The sequence below is a fragment of the Syngnathus scovelli genome, chromosome 17 (genome assembly GCF_024217435.2).
Source record: "Syngnathus scovelli strain Florida chromosome 17, RoL_Ssco_1.2, whole genome shotgun sequence".
Taxonomy (NCBI): domain Eukaryota; kingdom Metazoa; phylum Chordata; class Actinopteri; order Syngnathiformes; family Syngnathidae; genus Syngnathus; species Syngnathus scovelli.
In genome coordinates this window covers 3416047-3436698 of record NC_090863.1, presented here as the reverse complement: position 1 = coordinate 3436698, position 20652 = coordinate 3416047, and the positions used below count along the sequence as shown (strand labels likewise).

The 20652-nt window shown below is 42.3% G+C and overlaps 1 protein-coding gene across 2 annotated transcripts in view; it reads left to right on the top strand.

Annotated features, from left to right (window-relative positions):
* Window positions 1-20652, top strand: part of LOC125985312 (uncharacterized) — a 107450-nt gene that overhangs the window by 35332 nt on the left and 51466 nt on the right. For both annotated transcript variants that reach the window (XM_049748019.2, XM_068648598.1), the window contains exon 3: window positions 10638-12379. In XM_049748019.2, coding sequence (XP_049603976.1) covers window positions 10916-12379 — 1464 coding nt within the window. In that variant the 5' untranslated portion in view covers window positions 10638-10915. The remainder of the gene's footprint in view (window positions 1-10637; window positions 12380-20652) is intronic.

Sequence of the window (20652 nt, the reverse complement as noted above, 5' to 3'; positions counted from 1 at the left end):
GCTTATTGATATACACATGAAAGTCTCAAATAATTTACAGTGGCTTCGTTGGTGAAAAGATTTTAACCCATTGTGGTTCGTTCTCTGTGCAGAGGTCCATGATATATTTTTTTTCTTTGACCTCTTTTATTTTTGTATTGAACTGTTGTCGGCTTGTCACGGATCTATCTGTGTGAATATAGACACCGAGAGGCCGTGAAGTACAGGAGCATTGGTCCCAGGCATGTTTAAGGTAAGAGTAAAAAGAGATAAACAACTTTTTCTACACAGAGGGCGAGTTGAAGTGCTTTGTAAAGAGTGAGGGAGTATTTTTGTGCTGTAAAACCAGGTGAAATAATAAATATATATAAAGATTATTATTTTTTTTTTTTTACGTTAGGATGATGAAAATAATTCTATGATCAGAAAAGCCCAAAGGAGACATGAGTGAGGTCGTGAAACTTTTTTTTTTTATTATACCCATGTGAGGACGTGTCGTTCTGTACCCGTAGCTTAGGTCAACATGGCGGTTGAGTCTCTCCACTGCCGAGTACATGTGAGATTGTGAGGCCAAGTCCGCAGCAGTACCAAGGACTTGAGCTGAATGGCAGCCAGCGTGTTGAAAGGATCCCTTAGCTTTTTGAAGCTGCACATGCAGCCAGGCAGAAAAGGATGCGAGACAAGCTTGTTAGGCATCAGGTGTAATTGCACTAAGGGCTTTGGCAGCACATAACTCAACATTTAGGGAAGAAAGAAAAAGAGCCTGATGTCCTACCAAGAAAGACCTTGGCAACCGTCAGCGCATGTGCCCGACACTAAAACATCTACTGACCTTTGTGCATGAAGATCATTGATGCTGATGAGGCTCGTTTCTCATTAGGAAGGCCCGGAGGTGAAGACATGTCAGATGTTGTTGTTTTTGTTTTTTGTTATGATTGAGTCATGTAAGGTTTGTTTACATCTATTTTGATGCTCTATTCAATGATTCAGTTCAAGCTTCTCTTTCGGGAATGGTAGATACGGCTTTATTCAAAACATTTGCTTTCATATTTACCTGTAGGGAAAAATCTCATTTTATGATGAAAATATTTTTATTGGAACCATTTTTGTGCTTACACTTTGCAGTTGTGTACTGCATCCGATGTTTTTTTTTTTTTTTTTCTTCAACGTTTGTTTTGTTTGGTGTAAACCAGTTTGGACATTTTGGCCGTGACATTCTTTAGTGGAGCTTATTGGCACTTGGGTCTGCGTGCACCTTCACCGACAACCTGTTTACAACAGCTCAGCTGCGTCTCCCCTAGTTTTATTTTTGTGACTTGCTGGACCATTTGAATTTTGGTAGCATTTGGGCCATGCTATTTTATAGTGCGGTGATTATCAGCACGACTGGACCTCTGCAGTTTGTCTATGATGATACAACTGCCAAGAGCTTTGCCCCAACTTTGAACCAGCTTGATGGCCCATGTCCTCCCAGCAAAGAGAGATATGAAGAGAGCTGACAGGCAACAAAGTAAAGTGATGCGAGAAAGAAGACTGAATGGGCCAGAGGAACTGAAACACTTCTTCTGGATGTGTTACTCGCCAGTGGACCAACTAACAACTGTTAGAAAACTGCAGTTGTTTATTTACATTCAAACGCAGCTTCTAGCAACGTTTAGATTTATTTGTATGATTATTATATTTCTCGCATTTATTTATTTATTAGAAATACCACCCGCTTTAGAAATAACGTTGAGTAGAGTAAGAATATGTGAAGCAGAATTATTATTTTTCCTTAGTCCACAAAATGAAAATAGCCATTTCATGTTTATAGCCACAGATTGAAATAAAAAGCCAGAAGGTAAAACTAAACATGCCACTTTGCATCCTCCTTCAACGGCTGGCCCTAAAACCTAAACGACAATGAAGGTGATTTATTTGCAAGCCTTTATGTGCTACTGTAAACATGTAAACTGGCTTGAAGGGTAATGTGTAGTAATAATAATTAACATTTAAACACGTCAATAACAGACATCACAAGCATTCATAGCAGCATTGTTGTCATGATTGACATCTATTCCATTCAATGATGCAACAACTCTAAGACAGATGGAATGATGGATGATAGACTGTGCAGGAAAAAGAAACTGAAATGTAAATAAAGTTGAGGAACATCTTAATGAGGCACAGCCGTCAGGTCACCATAAGGTTCAAATAAATTGTGGCATTGTTGTAATGGGTATAATATTGCTTGAATATCAGTAAGGCTTTTTATGTGCTCTGGAAAAAAAGCAATAATGATGGTAATTGCACTCATAAAATTGTTCATAATATTCGAGAAGCAAATGTTAAACACCTCTCAATATGATGCTAAATTGTGCTCCACAATAATACAAATATTGTCACATCAAGTGTCAATTGTAATGGAAAATGAGTTTAAAAATGCTTGCCCTTGCAGCACAGTGGCAGATTGAGTGTTGGGTCCTAACAAGAATATTGGCATCATGTTTCAAATCAAAGTTTTCTTCTTCTTGCTACCTTATACATTCCAAGTCATCCATGTCAGGTTAAGCTCAATTTAAAAAAAGCGGGCAAAAGGTTTCATAATCCCCATTATGTTTAATATTCTCCATGGGGTCTGATTATTTTCATTATGTAAATGCAATTTATGAGGCAAATGAAGCTTTAAATTACAAGCAATCACTGGGTCATAGTTGGTGTAGCCACACAGCGTGTCTGCATTGAATTGTTACAAGCACACAAAGCAGACTGAGAACGTCTTGAACTCGCGCCAAGGCAATAAAATATGGGCCACAAATGTTGTCCCTGTCACGACCCACTGGCATCGTGGTTCTCTCAACTGTCTCCTGTCAAGATTTATTAGATTTTTATTGCGTCTCTTACTTTTATACAGTGTAACCTAAGACAGAGAGGTAGGAGAGGAGCTTGTATTTGATGCAAAGAGACGGTTACATCAATTTCAAACCAGCTCAGCAGCAGCAGAAGTATAACTTTTGTCTTGCATAAGCGGATCAGAATTAATACTCAAGAAAAATGAGGAACTAAAATGTGCCTCTTATGTTTATGTTTCGAAAATATATTTTCTGACCTTGCATACCCTGCTCATTTAAGAATTCAATAAGTTTTTTAGTTTGTTTCTTAATCTTAGTTATAGCAACAGGCAATTACCGTATTTGCCGGTGTACAGGTCGACTCGGTGTATAAGTCGACCCCCTAAAATTCGACGGAAATTTACGATTTTATGATATATCCTTTGTATAAGTCGAGCTCAATTGTTGCATTATATTAAACTTCAAAATTCAATATGCGAAATTTATTGACGAAATGTGTTCAAATTCCGGGAGGCCGTGCGCATGCGGCTGTTTATAAGCACCGCGGAGGAGATCGCGGCTGGCGAGCTCGCGCACGCCGCCCGGCACCAACGGGAGGCCGGAAATAGCTCCAAGCCGAGCGGATCGGCACTTTATAAGCACCGCGGAGAAGATCGCGGCCGGCGAGCTCGCGCACGCCGCCCGGCACCAACGGGAGGTCGGAAATAGCTCCAAGCCGAGCGGATCGGCACTTTATAAGCACCGCGGAGGAGATCGCGGCCGGCGAGCTCGCGCACGCCGCCCGGCACCAACGGGAGGCCGGAAATAGCTCCAAGCCGAGCGGATCGGCACTTTATAAGCACCGCGGAGGAGATCGCGGCCGGCGAGCTCGCGCACGCCGCCCGGCACCAACTGGAGGCCGGAAATAGCTCCAAGCCGAGCGGATCGGCACTTTATAAGCACCGCGGAGGAGATCGCGGCCGGCGAGCTCGCGCACGCCGCCCGGCACCAACGGGAGGCCGGAAATAGCTCCAAGCCGAGCGGATCGGCACTTTATAAGCACCGCGCAGGAGATCGCGGCGCCTCATTGGACTTCCAGCGGGCCGCGCACTCGCGCACGCCGCCCGGTTCAAATTTTCTAAGTGCAACGCACAATGAGATGCATGAGAAACGGCCTTGGTTACCATCACATTTGAAGCGATGAATACGAAGTTAAATTTTATGACTCGGTGTATAAGTCGAGGTCGATTTTTTTCGGTCGATTTTGGATCGAAAAAGGTCGACCAATACACCGGCAAATACGGTATCTACATTCTGTACAGTAAGCATATATGTATTCTTGATATGTAAACAACATTTTGTAGAACTAAAGCATAGGTGTCAAATTCAAGGCCCGGGGGCCAGATATGGCCCACCACATCATTTTCATGTGGTCCGTGAAGACAAATTTTGCAACGACTTTGTGTCATTACTAAAATTACAAATTGTCTTCACTTTAAAAAAAAATATATATATATTGCTTGCAATTTGTACTACCATCCATCTTTTAAAAATATTTGAACATTTTTGACAAGTCTCTGATTTCAACTGTGCTGTATATAGAAGTAACCACGACAAAAACGAGGTTGACACCCCTGCACTTCACAGCTTTAGTGCTACAAATGATAGTCATACTGTTTACCACGGATTTGAAAAGGGCTTTTGTGCTTATTTGTGCACGCCGACCTTCCTATGGACAAGCGCACCTGCTGTCAGTCCTTCAGCAAGGCTAAGACGTATTTGAATCAGATATTTATGCATTTAGAAAGGAATGAGCTCCCACAGTTCCCCCCCCCATCCTTGCTTACTGACAGGCTTACTTTTTATCTGACAAGGTTCAAGGCAAGGCCGACGATGCTTTGCACTTACCGCGTTGCTCTTCCAACGAGGGCCTCAAACCCCTTCCCCCCAAATCCATCAGAACTTACTTCGGTACTTATTTCCCGGAACCCTACACTTGCCCTTGTAAAGCCATACATAATTCTTTTGAGGTCCAGCCTTTCTTGTGCATAAGCACACTCCAGTTTTCTCTTGGATTTTTCTGAGTCCATAGAGGCATTCCCCTGGGCTTTCTTTACCTTCCCAAGCAGCTTGAAGGATTTTGGTTTGTTTGGAGATTTTCTGTTTATTGTGAGCCTGTTCAAAAAAAAAAGTGTATTTGAGAGGCTGGATGATGTAGCATTCTTTAGCATGGAAGTAGACAAGCAAATACCGTTGGGCTTCCTTAGTGTCTTTCTCTGTGTATCATTTTAGCCAAACTAAAAGAGGATTGACAGTGAGCAAGGAGGCAAATCGTAATTACAATTTCCAGTCTCGTTACTCAGGTGACAAAGAACAATCAATGGTAAGGATCTGCCTCCAATACTCACACACCCTGAGATCATTTGCGTTTTAAGTGGGCTGGGACTGGTAGTGGAAATTTAATTAAGATATTTATGGTACCAATTAATCAACTCACTGAGAGACCTGCTGCAGATATACTGTCCTTACAAAGATATGCACAATTGCAATAATGTACGTATTGGAAAAAAAAAAAAAAAAAAGACCTAAGCTATACATTTTCTAAAAGTCTCATTTAAGGAGTGCTCTCTTGTGTTTCCAACTCCTGTCATGTTTATTTACTGGAATTAATGGTGTTGGGTGTGCGATAACAAGCAAAATTTGCTCTTCTGAGAACAATATCAATGATTTTTAAGTTATTGCAAACTGTGAAGAGAAAATGTCATCTGTAATGCACAGGAGAGCAATTGGTAAATAAAAATGACATCATATACCGTGTTATTTATGTATTCAAATGTAACTAACAGGCAAAATACAAGGGATATCCCGAGTTTGCTTTTAAAAATCCGCGATTATTAATGTTCTGGGTTCTTGGGAGAGGCTGTTCCACAAACGTAGGCTGTAATATCTGAAAAGTGCCTCACTGTGGCTTTTGGCTCGCTTATTATTATTAAAAGATGGAAACCAGATCACATGAGGGCTATAGAAGGCTCTTTAAAAAAGATTTCTATTGCAATCATTTGTTCCAGGGTCAAACGTGCAACAAGTGTAAAAACTTGCTCTTAATCTGTTTTTTTCTTGATAATACATTTTACAATAATACATAAGATCCACTATCCCAGGCCATATGGTTGGAAGGAAACAACCAAATAACCACATAGTGATTTCTTCCCCCCTGGTGCATAAATTCAAAGATAGCACAAAGTATATAAAGTGCAAGAACTCATTCTGTTCATTATCCCAAGAAAATAAACTCGCTCAAAAACGGAATATTATTGCGGTACTGTTTGTCTTGAATGAATGAATGGACAACATCAGTGTCATTTGTCCCACCGTGTATCAATGTGTCCCAATAATAACATTTATTTGCATGCAAGTAGAATCCCTTGCGTTCTTTATTTTTAAGCATCACAGTGCACCGATTCAGCGTCAGACGAAATAACCACAAATATGGATGCTCGGCTGAGCCATGTTGATATGCTGCCCTACATCCCAGCACCTGCCCCAGGCTTGTTAACAAGGTGCCCGTAGCGATGATTGCCTGGCCATCAAAATCCCTGGCTGATAACTTCCTCTGGGAGGGAGAGAGAAAGCCTTCGTCATTGAATTCACCCTGATCAGCACCTCATGCTGTACATTGGCGATAACACTCATCTAAATTTGACCCATGATTACATTCTGTCAAATACGTCTGACATTTTGCGCTTACTCGGATGTCAATACCACTTGTATTCTTTGTGCCGTTTTCCCATCAGATTTGGATGCAAAATGATGTAGCGATAGTCTTGTTGTCACTTTCAATGTTGCAAGGCCCACCAATGATATTGGCTGATTGATTGAAGTGTCAGCGCTTAAAGGGTGAGGGACACGCTGACAGTCGGCTGATTGACACACATGAGAGAAAGATGGAGCTAGTACAGGTATGGACAAACTACGGCCCGCGGGCCACATCCGGCCCACGGGACCGTTTAATCCGGCCCGCCAACCCTAAATAAATTGTATTATTAAACTTCTTTTTTTTTTTTCGGTCATTTTGCCTGCAATGACTGCGTTTCCCCAGTAGATGGGGAACCACTCGCCTGCGCATTTACTACCGGAAGCCGTGTCAGAAAGCTCGGTGCACACTCACAAGTACGTACTCAGTAGTACGGAAATGGCGCACTCGCGCTCTATTTGTAGCAGTGCCGAATTTAGAGCGTGGGCTGTGACGACAGCATTCTTGTAATTTGCGCGCCGAGTTTTCGGATACAGTTTTACGCTAAAGCCACCCACAAACCTTCCCCTGGAATCCTTCCATTAAAATGAGTCGCCCAAGGAAAAGCAAGGTGGACACTGAGTGCCGAGTGTTTAAAAAGAGTGGCCAATTTGGCTCGACGTACGCGACGTGACGTTCAGCCACATGAACATCAACATCAAATGAACACTGAAAATGAAGGGGAGGCTTTCAAGTGTGTTGTAAAAAAATGCATTTTGAATATGATCTGTACAAATAGCAGGGATTGAAACTAGCGACCATTCTCATTTTCAAAAAATGCAGGATGCTCAAGGACATTGATGCACCACCTGTTTGTGACTAATCTTAACCTTTAAAGTTCTTAAGGCTTACTTTAAGGAAGTGTTTTCCGTTTCCTCACCTCTGTTACCAGGTGTTTGTGAGTTAAAACTCTGCTCTGATTTTCAGATACCCCTCACCGTGTTGCCGTTTTGATCACTTTATTTGGATGTATGCTTTCACCGATTCTTCAAGATGATATATTTGGTCAGAATGTTTGCCGTTTGTTGTGATCTCATAAGATAAACATACATCTTTCATTAATCTGACCTGCAGGCACTGAAGTGATGGAGACTGTTATTCATAATAACAGTGTCATATTTTATGAGAATCACTGATAGCAGTTTTTTAGGGATGTTTTTTTTTTTTTAATGCTGTTAATAAATGCATTTGTTTTCAAAAAACTTTTTTTGAATATCCATGCTTTACTACCTACTAAAGGCCAAAACCTTTTATGCAATGACCTTTACAGGTCGTTTATATTACTTCACACAAACACTACATCCATCTGCTCCTGGTTCGGCCCCGCGGTCAAAATTTAGAACCCAATTCGGCCCGCAAGTCAAAAAGTTTGCCCACCCCTGAGCTAGTAGGTTGCTAAAACAAAAGCAGGCAGATAAGGACCTCCATGAGCTGAGAGGGTTGGGAGATGTGGGAAGCCAGAAGAGGGAGGGATGGCTAATCGTCTTCCCTGTTAATTCACTTCATGTTGAGAGCAGTTAAGAGAAAGATGCAGGCTGCGGAATGTTCCTCCCAGCTGCACCCTGACTTCAGTCATGCCCTGTGAGTTGCTGACAGGATCTGACATTGCCAAAAACCAAAGAAGTGTCACCAGCAAAAGCAAAATGTGGATGCAAATTGTGCTCCTGATGTGAAACGAAATGCCCAACGCTGTTAGAGATGACTTGGCAAGGGTTTGGCTTCTCAATGTCAGGGAAGGATTTTGCCAAGTGATCTAATCTGCTATCTGTTGAAATCTTGCTTATACTGCCTCTTTGATTCACACTGTTTTGCATGCAGGATGCGACCGCAGGCCAAGATTATTGCTGATGGTGCAAATGCACTGACGTGTCCAATGTCTATAAGCACATCTAATATTGCTGAAATGATTTCACAAATGAAGCCCTTGTGGCTCACATGCAGCTGCTACCAACCACTACATCAAATTTGGGTTCCCAGCAGGATTGAAATCGTTTTAGATTTTTCAACATTTGTTGTTTGAATTCAGTTAGTTTTAATTACTTCTTGAAACAGATTTTCATTAGTTCATGTTTTTTAAATGCTTAGTTTCATTTTTGTTTTTATTAGTTCCTTCTTTTTAATAATGGCTATTTGTCGGTATGAGATTAAAAATGGCTGCAATAAATGTTGTATAATAAAAACAAAACAACAAAAAAGCATTTAAAAAAAAAGTATTTATTTACTCACAACTAACAGTTGAACAACTATTCACAAACTGAATAAAAAAAAGTGTCTCTTCACCTTCCAAGTGACCGGCAGAGTTGACCTTAGATTTGCTCCTTTGTTCCATATAGCTTGATCTTTCATTTTGTTTACACTTGCCATATTCTATTTGATTTGGTTGAATTCATACATTGATTTAGTTACCTTTGGTTTTGTTTTGAAAACAAATTCCCTTGTGACTGTCCTGTCTCATCATGTAAGTCTAAGTCTAAGTCTAAGTCTCCTTTATTGTCAATTCCTCCGCATGTCAAGACACACAAAGAGATCGAAATTACGTTTCTCACTATCCCAGGGTGACAAGACAGAGTTCACAACGCACATACAAGTAAACAACACAGGAAAAATAACATAAGAAGTCAACATCAATGAACAATAAGCGTGATAGCACGCTAGCCGCTCCCGATGCACAGCAGAGTCCGGTAAGATGACAGTCAACCAGGCCACTGTGAACACGAGCACACAGCAGGCACGCACTGTCCGGTTCGTGGATCCTATCAGGCGAACGCAACCCATCTTGTCGTCCCGCGAACGAACGTACGCCAGGAGAATGGAAGGCACGGATGGGCGAGCTGGGTTGGCCGCAAGCCTGGCCCGACGTCTCCGCGCTGGCCCCTCTTCCGCTGCCTCGCAGACCCGCTGCCGACGCATCCCAACAATGCTCCAGGACGGAGCAGTCCGAGCTCAGGACGCAGTCCAACCGGGGGAGGAAGAGCAGGCCAGTCCGGCGTCGCTCCATGACGAAGCAGTCCGAGCGCTAACACCAGCAGCAAATCTCTCCACACCAAAGTCCAGAACGCCATAAAACCCACTTCCGCCGATGTTGAGCAAAACATGCCCGCCGCACTAGTAGCACGACGTATCACACGAGACGAATACACACAAAACTGCCAGACAAACACTCAGTAAACACTCACAAAACACCGAACGGGACAGAGAGTGGCCGCTGCGTGTGCACGCGCCGCCATCTGATTCATGACATCCACTGCTCATCATCTTGATTTCAATCTTTCTTGTCTCTCCTCTCGTCTTGGGTGTTTAGCCACATGTCAACAGTGACTGAAGTTTCCTCTGAGTTTTACACCTCACTCTCCTGATTTATAGTTCAGTTTGTTATGACGCGTGGCAAGCTCTACTTCTGTAGCTAATCATTTTAATCATCCAGTCATTTGAAACGGCGGCACCCTACTGCAACATGAAAACAACTTCATTTCACCATCCTGACATAAAAGAAAGGTAACACCAGATTATGACATGAGCAGATGTTGCAGAAATACCACTCTGCTCTATTTTATCCTAAATCAAGCAGACTGATTGATGTGTGACATTTGGATTCGTCTGCGGTGCTCCTATTATGAAAGCCACATGCTGAGCGAGTGAGTGAGTCAAAAGTGTCTGTCAGTGACAAGAAAGTGCCTCAGCATCAATGGCTTTCATCTGTATTGACATACTAAGTGACTGATCAAAGTACAATGTTAATCCAGCTAATTCATTAAGCATGAAAAGGAAATGAAAAGGGTTTGGCAGTGTCTGCGCATTTTTATTCTGAAATGCTGAGAGCACTTTGTAACATTTATTGCACAGTCATGTAAAACAGAAGAACTGTGGAGCATTTTGTTCCCGCGCAGTACAGTGATTTAAATTGACATGTTTTGAGCCTTGTCATGTGAATTTTGATTGCTATTCTGTTAATGGGTCCGTCATACCCGAATGTCTTTGTGTGTCTTCGAAGCTCCACTTTGAATTAACCTATTGCAACGATTAAAGTTTGAACACCTTGTTTCTTTTTCTCTTAGGATGTTTTAGAAACTGAATGAGGATCACCGCAGGAGGGGTGGAATAAAACAAAACAAAGGGGGAGAGAGAAAGACCCCGGAGAGATAGACGGACATATAATAAGTATTGCGGGGAAGAAGGATTGACTGATACCTGCCCCGCAGCTCAGTGAAGGGCATAGCGTGACAGGTGGGGCATGAAAACAGGCAAAGCTGCAGAAAGAATGACGACAGCTGGAAAGCAAGTCCTGCCTCACAGCAAATCTTGCTCCATTTAGGACATCTCGCTACGAGACAAGATGATTACGAGAAATCTGCTCCTACTGGTTTCCATCTGCCTGTGGGACGACGGGCTGTTGGGATGGGCCTCGGCCAGCAAGGTTCTGCGGATCAAAGGAGTAGCTGGCTCGCATATGATGAAAATTGAGGAGAACAGAGCTTCAGATCATTGGGAAGGAAGCATGGATGCAAATGGAATGCCTGTGGTGACTCATAGAAATTTGATCAATCATGCACAGGCAGGTGACACCGGAGCTCTTTCACACGCCAAAGCGCCGCCCAATCACAGCGCTCCATCTGCTGTCATCAAGGAGAGGCTAACTCTCAAGCCCAAGTATGAGGTCCAATCTGTCAAGAAGGATTTGAGTCAGGATTTGAAGAAAATCAAGAACAATACCAAGAATGTTGAGACCAAAATAGGAAAAGCACAAATGGCATTGCATCATAAGCTTGACTTGCATTCTAATAAAACTCGCATTAGATTAGGTTCAAAGGGCAAAAGCAGAGGCGATTCGAGTGTTTATTCAACAGGTGTGCCCGTAAAGGGACTCAACGTTGAAGCAAACCGAAAACTCAACCTCAGTGGAAGTTACGAGGTTTTGAAAGTGCTGTCTAAAGAGAACCTTGTGAGGATAGTCAATTCCCAAATGCAGAATCTTCCCATTCTTAGCTTTCCAAGCAAGGGGAGCCGGAGCAGAAAAAGAGATTTGATTGACGTTAATCACAGACAGTTTGAGGCGTTGAAAATGTCAAGACAAGATACGTCCATCACTCAGTCACACGCTGGATTTGATAATCAGACCGCATTTCCCAATCTAAATCTGGTCAGCACTCCAGATCTTAATCGGGACCAGAGTTCTGACACTCGTAATAATCCCAAAGTGAGTTCCCCAGGTTTGAGTAAAGGCCAAGACATTTTGGAGCTACAAGTTTCAGATGGTGGCGATAACAGGAAAAAACATGCTCTATTAACGGCAACACTTGTTGAAAAAGTCAATCCCATCTTGGACAAAGATGTAGCCATCAACCAAATGGAATCCCCTCTTCAATTGAGAAAATATTTTCCCTCTGAAAGAAATAGCTCCACTCCATCTGTGCTGACAACGCAACCCCAGGGACTACGACCTGGGAACGCAACGGCAGATTCCCACAGAGACTTATTAACAGAGTCAGTTCATGCTGCTCAAACAGAGCTCAGCTCAACTCACAACTCAGTAGATAAAGACAGAAAAGTTGTCAACAGCAGCCATGTCCTGAGGCTTCACCCAGCTCCGGAATGGAGCCGCTCAGCTAAAGGTGATGACGAGCAGTTGCCCGATCCAGACAACAGTGGCCTCGTGTTTGAAGAAGCAGAGTCTGGGGACGAGGCTGCCGAGCCTTCAGAAGAAAACAGGTCACGCTCTCGCAGCAGGAGAAGTTGGATATGGAATCAGTTCTTTGTGATTGAAGAATACGCTGGACCTGAACCTGTGCTCATTGGCCGGGTAAGTCTAATTATTTATAATTGACATCTTTTAATGAATATTTTATTCATGCACAAGGCGGCACGTTTCCATTACAAGCTCCTTACATGGAACATTTAACCCCAGGTTCCCTCAGGTACTTATCTTGCAAGTTGCGTTTTGCATAATCCAACCTGCATTTTTTTTATTTTTAATATCTTGTTATAAACTTACAATTGGAATTGATTTCCATTGCTCCAGTGCAATGCATTGCCTTCGAGGAATCTGTTAAACCTTCAATGAATCAATTGTTAACTGAGGTGCAAGAAAATCCCAAGATTCCATCTGACCAAGAGTTTGGTCATGATCACTTGCAATCTACTCCTGCCTTTGGGGATTGACATATCCACAGGAATTAATAGCCTTACCTTCTCTCCTCCAACATTGATCCACAGCCCAAGGCAGAACACAAGCGTGTTCCTTCATTTCCCAGCATGTCAGTTCAAGTCCCACAGGTGCCAGTAATGCTATTTGGTTGGCCCTGATTTAGTTGAACAGGACTTATTCTCAGCACAACAAACAACGGACCATAGTTATAAAACTCTCCCGTGTCAGGTCTTACTTATTAATTGATCAGGTGTGCCTAATGAGCCACAGAATGAGAATCAGGTCATGACAACTGCATTGACGGCAATTTTCCTGCCTTTCTATCCTACGACAGCGACAGTACAGTAGATGAGCTCATTTGTAAGCCTTTGTGGCTATTTGACTGAGCAAATGAATAATCATGAGCTGCGTAGAACTGCTGCAGGCTCTTTTAAACTTCACAGTAGGAATTAGCTGCTTGTGATGGTTGACTGGAAATGATGGGCAAAAGAACCCAACCATGTTGATGAGTACTTCTAACAATCATTAAAAGGTCAACTGTTTTATGGACAACCTTCCTACCTTTTTAATTTTCAGAAAGTTGCAATAAATACGATTATTAGTTCAAGTTTATGAACGAACTTAGGGGCGGTACCACAGCCACAAAATCCCATTTCACTCTGGATATGATGATTTTGTGGGCCATGTTTGAAATGAATGACCAATTATTGTATTATTGCATTACAAATACGTTAATCGTAAAGTGCCAAACGATGAGTTGACTGGAAGGAATGGACTTAATTTTCCACATTATTGATAAGATAAACTTTCAGAACAATATCTCATCCCTAGATTGTGTCACGAAAAGACACCACCACAAACCTCTTTCTTTCCTGGGCCAGTTTCATAGACTTTTGAGGCACAACAGTTGAGATTAAAAAGAGAGGAAAAGAATGATTCAACACTTCTGACTGGTAGTATGAAGCACTAACTGCACATTATGAAGAAGATGCAATCACTAGCAAAACACTTTTACAGCTCACCCTGCTATTTGTGGCTCTCTGAATGTATTTCAACCCATGCCCATATTATGATGCTGACATTTGGAGAACGCCCAGATCACTATTATGGGACTATTCTGGACTGGAAATGCATACGATTAGACCCACTTGTATTAGACAGTGACAGCACACAAGAGAGAATAATGCTCTTAGAAATCCTATTATGCTTATGAATTTTTAATCTCCTGATCTGCATCCGTGCACTATAGGTAAGGAGATAAATGTAAACGCCTTGGCCTTGTTTTTAACCCTGTTAGGTTTTAATGGAGAGACGCTAAGCCTTAAAAACTTAACACATACCTCTTACATTTACGACAATGTCGATGATGCACGAGTAGAATTTTTGTGTATGCAGAGGAGGACCGTTTTGAAAATCTGCACTCCAACATTGAATTACGGCGTTTTTGTGTGATCCCAGAAAATTCGGTCTGGATAAATCTCTAAAGCTGGAAACGGGAGCCAAGGCTATAATCTACGATGTCAATAGAGGACAAATGCTCCCTACTAAACCAAAAATGATCTAAGGGCTACCTTTGTGGAACCAGTGACAGCACCGAGCATAAATTTTAAAGGGCACTTCCTCCACTTTCACTGTGCTTTAAAGTACAATAAAAAATTTATGTTAAAATGAAAAGAGGCAGCCGCTAAGTCCTAAAATGTCTTTCCAAGTGCCCCTTGATATGTCCTTCAAGGATCAGGCGTTTGTTTTCTGTGACATGTTGCTTCAGAATAGTTGGTCAGGTTTACAAGAATTGTGCAAACAAGCAAATTACTGACATTGTCGTACTCCTACTACAACAACACTCTGAATTTGTGTCTCTGCAAAACCGCTAACAAATGCATTTATGCACAGAGACATTAGCGCACTTTGTACATTTTTCTGTATTTTCTCACTATAATTGTGAAATGAATTGATGCTGTCACATGGTCTGCAATGGAATTTCAAGTGATTGCAGCATTTGGGGGGGGGGGGGGGGTGCCTACAGAGTTTTCTTTTCTTAGCCGAGATGGGATTAAGAACATTTATGATCAGTCTAAATTATTCTCTTGTGCGTCACACCTGACCTCTATTTGACCTTGATAAAAGTTTGTGAATTGGAGATAGCAAATTATTGAACGCCACAAAACTGCAATAAGACTACCTGGGCGATGATTATGATTATCTTCAACATACTGAAGTGTCTGTGAAATAATTGGACAACATTCAACAAACCTACGTCAAAAGCAATGTAAAAAAATGGCGGGACTTTTGAGTCATTATGCTTTTTAGATAGGATTTGAATGAATAAGTCATCATCGCCAGCCATCTGTGATATCTGTGATTAGTTTGAAAGAAGTGAGTCAATGCATGAGATAAAAGTAGACAACAACATTGAAAGAAAAGCAGTGTTATTTAGCAAAATGTTGCTTTTTGGATTATGAGTTTAATAGTCATTGCCCTGGAAATTTTATTTAATCAAACTCTGACTGTGGATGCTCTGATTTAGAATGATACAAGCATGCATGCATGAAAAATTGTTGGTCGCCAATTTGGTTCAACCTTTTAGTAGCTACAAGCCATTATTGGCAAGTTCAGAGTGGTGGTAGCTTAAGTCAAAGGTCACATCAGTATATCTTTCTGCCAATGTCAATTTTCAAATGATCCCTATGGCCCCCCACCCCCTCCCCTTTGCTCTCTGTCAAAGTGATACCTTGTCACCCTTTTAACCGTTGTCACAGTTCTCCGTGTTTGGCACCTCTGGGCGCAATGTGAACTTGCATAATATTATGAAAGCACTCAGGAGGTTGGCGACATGATGCAATAAAGTGTAAGAGGCTGTCACATAAACTTAAGGGCTGGGCTTGTATGTTTTCCTCTGATGCTCATTCTTAGTAAAGACAAAGCAGCAATGAAAACGGAGTGCTATGCACACTTTATACGTACATAATTCAATACATATAATGTGGATAAATACGCAGCTAAAAACTTGGGTCAGCCGTTGTAACACTATTTTATTGAATTGACCAGCAAGAATAACTCACAGTTGTCATTGACACACCTCAATTAGGGAAAGTCTAAATCACGTGCTGGGTGCTAATGTACGCCAGCCAGCCAGCCTGCCTTATGTTTACAATCAAAGCACAATCAATGCACTCACTTTTATAGCACTATTACAAGTGCAATGAATTCTGTGGTGAAAGCAGTAGGTAACTAATGAGAGCTGGGAGAGACAATTAAAGGAGTAAAGTTGAGAGCAGCCAAAGAGTTTTGTAACTATGCTGAGATGTTATCGCAATTAATATGTCTAACGTTACATTTGAATGTATGAATATTAATGAACTACTAGAACAAAGCAGCCTTTACTCCTGCGATACAATAAATGCAATAAATAAATAAAAAAAGTCAATGAATAATATTTAGAAAGTGTTATAGGATAAAGAAATAAAAAGTGGGTGCAACAAAAGTGTAAACACAAAGTTCCCAGGATGCAGCGTCTCAATAGGAATATCATTTTTTGATTTGCGCACAGCTGTGATTCAACTCAACTTTCACTCTCTGAAGAAATCATTTGGCCTCAGGTTTGAGCACAGTGGAGGCGTGACAGCAATTAGAGCGTGATTATATGGGTTTTTTCCTAGTGTGTCGAGAGGGAGAAATAGTTGGCATAACTTGAGGCAAAGGCGAGAACCATTATCAGAAGATGAAGAAGGGTTAATATGGGAGGGAGGGAGAACAGAAAGAGGTTAAACGTGGAACGGCAAGCATAAAGGTACATAGCAAAGGCTAAGGGGAGAAATCCAATGTACAAGGTCACAAAGGGTTAATTGCTTACAACTTGCAAAGGGGAAAGGTCTTGAAGAAAAAAGACACACCAAAGCTTATGACAAGAGGTAAACTGCAAATGGTGGCCACCAGTACAAAGATGGGCTTCATTTAAATGGAGGAAAGCGTGTGAGTAATGGAAGTGATGGGGAAAAGGGGAAAGCAGCCAAATAGTTTCTTTTTACACCTAGATGCTGAGCGGTGCATGATTACATAGCAGAGGCCGCGCCCGCACTCCAGATCTGCGAGGAGGAAGTGCGCCAGATGTTCTGGAGACAAAAGATCAGGAAGGCATCGGGCCCAGACGGCGTGTCACCTTCCTGCTTGAAAGTCTGCGCTGAGCAGCTGGCGCCCACCTTTGCACAGATCTTCAACCGTTCCCTGGAGCTGTGTGAGGTGCCCTCGTGCTTCAAGAGCTCCACCATCGTTCCAGTGGCCAAGAAGCCCGCCATCACAGGTCTGAATGACTATAGACCTGTTGCACTGACATCTGTGGTCATGAAATCTTTCGAGAGGTTAGTGCTGAACCACCTGAAGGATGTCACGGGCCCCCTGCTGGACCCCCTCCAGTTTGCCTACCGGGCAAACAGGTCGGTGGATGATGCGGTCAACATGGGACTGCACTACATCCTGCAACACCTGGACACCCTAGGAAAGTACGCCAGGATCCTGTTTGTGGACTTCAGCTCGGCGTTCAACACCATCGCTCCTGACATCCTCCAACAGAAGCTCATCCAGCTCGCGGTGCCTGCCTCCACCTGTCAGTGGATCACCAGCTTCCTGACCAACAGGAGACAGCGTGTGAGGCTGGGGAGCATCACATCTGACACCCTGACCACCAATACTGGAGCCCCTCAGGGGTGCGTCCTCTCCCCACTGCTCTTCTCCCTCTACACCAACGATTTCTCCGCAAGTGACTCTTCTGTGAAGCTCCTGAAGTATGCAGACGACACCACTCTCATCGGACTGATCCAGAACGTTGATGAGACTGCGTACAGACAGGAGGTGGAGCGGCTGGTCCACTGGTGCAGCCAAAACCACCTGGACCTGAACCCGCTCAAGACCGTGGAGATGACAGTGGACTTCAGGCGAGGCCCTTCACCACTTTCACCCCTCACTATCCGCAGTAATGCTATTCTCTCATCAGACACCTTCAAGTTCCTGGGAACCACAATCTCTCGGGACCTGAAATGGACCGGCCACATAGACTCTGTCCGGAAGAAGGCCCAGCAGAGGCTGTACTTCCTGAGACAGCTCAAGAAGTTCAACCTGCCGCGGGAGCTGCTGAAGACCTTCTACTCTGCCATCATCCAGTCTGTCCTCTGCACCTCCATCACTGTCTGGTTTGGATCGGCCTCCAAACAAGACAAGCACAGACTGCAACAGACAATAAGGACTGCAGAAAAGATAATTGGAATCAACCTCCCATCTATCCAAAATTTGTACCTGTCCAGGACCAGGAAACGTGCAAGTAACATCTCAACAGACCCTTCGCACCCAGGTTGCAGCCTGTTTAAACTACTCCCCTCCGGACGCCGTTATAGAGCTCTGTACACTAAAACCAGCAGACACAGAGACAGCTTCTTCCCCTAGGCTGTCGCTCTGATGAAGTCACACCACTCTTAGAGTCTCAGAGTCATTACTGTGCAATAACATCCCACTTTCCACACCTTTTTTGTCTACACTGTTTGTACTATGTGTACTCTCTGCATCCATTGCAGCCTGGTCATCCTAGAAGAGGGACCCTCCCATCTGTGGTCTCTTCTCAAGGTTTCTCATTTCCCCTAGCTGGAGTTTTGAGTCTTTCCTTGCCGTCTTGGGAGTTTAAGATCAGTTTAAGATCAGGGGATGTTTGAGAATATCTTTCGTTTTTCACATGTCCTGAGTGTTGTTGTTAGTCACCTATATGTTGAACAGAGGCTGTGATTTACCGAAGTCAAATTCCTTGTTTGGCACGCTCAAACATGGCGAATAAAAAACTCTTGAATCTCTTGAAAAGTGTCTCTCGTGCTTCTGATTTTTTACGAGTCAATCTTATACATTTGGATACACCATTTTTTTTTGTGTGTTTAACTGAGATGTTGGTGGGACTGAGCTAAACAACAAATGAAGACACTGCAGTTTGGTTGCCACGCGTTTAATTGTATTCATAAGTATAGAATGAAAACTTTATTTACAAAAAGTTAAGTCAATCTCTACGCGGACTGTAGATCCATACCAAACGCAAAAGTGCATTGTGTTCTAATAATAATAACAATAATAATAATAATAATAATAATAATAATAATAATAATAATAATAATAATAATAATAATAATAATAATAATATTTAATACATATAATATAATATAATTTATAGATAGAACAAAAATAGACATTGATGTCTAAATTCATTAATAAAGTATCATAAATATCTAATTTACGCAGTTCCTATCCCAAAAGAAAAATAACTAAACCCTAGCTAAGGAATCTCTGATCAGCAAATATCACTTGAGCTTTAATAGCCGTGTCCTTGTGACCTTTAAGGGACACTCGTGCGAGACCTATTTTTTCAACATGAATGAGGCCAGCGACCCGAAGCGCACACATCTGTGCCGCTTGTTGTAATGTCGACTACGTGTTTGCCCTCCTGTGCCAGTGAGGGAGCTTGATTGGCCTGTAGTCACACACCATAATGCATGACATTGCTACTGTTCTATTCACAGCACTTTATTGTTGATTTAAAGTCTTTCCTTGTATATGATTTTGGAAAAAATATTCAAAAGATGGAAGGCAGCCTTCATTTTTCTCTTTAGCCGTGTGATATCCGCCTCTGTCGACGTTTGTGCTGCCACTAGTACTCTGATGAACATTGCATTTTTGGAATAAGAATTAAATAGAATAATTGCCATAGCACGTATTTCTCTGTTCTTTTAAAGAAAACAAACAAGCAAAGAAAACATATTCGTCAGGCAGAGCAACTGACTGTTGTCATCTGCTTCATTCATGCTTCACAATGACTGGCTCCCTCTCCGCTATCTTACTTGTAACCTCCAATGGCACTCACAAAGATGTTGTTTCTGAAGGCCAACCTCAGCTCTGCCTGCACTGCCAGAACAATTAACTGTGGTCATTTTACACCGAGATGTATTATGTCCTGTATGTTCATTATGGGGTGAACAGGCATCCTGCCAGATTCTGCTTGTTGCTGCATCCCAGTCGGGAGAAGTTTGGCAATCAATTTCATTTGGACTGTAACAGCAAGTCATAATTGAGCCATGATTAGAGCCGGTCTATCAATAATTGGGGTTATGCCATTCTGAACCTGTGTGGTGGTCTGTTGAACTACCACCAGGTTGTCCTAAGATTTCAAGAACATTCAGTAGGTTTGGTGGTGAAGATGGAAAAAGAAAAATTGAGTTTTTCTCCATTTGGAGTTGCTGCGAGATGCAGTATTTCTTTTTCACACCAGGAGGAACTGGTACCATATTGCATCATGTTGACTTTCAGCACTTCAGGTGAGACAACTTCACCTTCTCCATCAGTCGTAAGAAAATAGCAGCAAGTGAAGATGGAGTTTTTGGCACAGGATTGTAAAAAGACTCAAGTAGTAAAGTGACTACTGCATCTGATTTAAAATAGCAACCTTTATTTAACCAAGGCACACATCCCATGACGCACCACCCAACAAAAATAGTGAAATATTGATCTCTTATCTCAGTTTAGGCAAGCACCAAGCTGATACAAGGCATGCTGGGTTGGAATCACTCAAATCCAACATGTTTAATACCATGACTAACAAAAGCACCTGCTGTTGCCAACTGTTAGTGACACGCTGTGAAACTCACGACATGCAACAACATGCCCTTTAAATGTACAGCAGAGAGTTCAAACGTCCACTGGCCTTTTCCAACCTTGGCTAAAAATATGTTGTGAAGTGTTTTTCACCAGAGCGTGGAACTCAAGCAATAAAGCACAAACAATCAACCAGCAAGCAAACAAATTCAGCCCCACTCCCTCTCACTTCAGCCTATTATGATAATGACAAATACAATTTGCATTTTCTCCGTCTAAAAGCATCATTTTGTCCTGAATAATGTATTGTC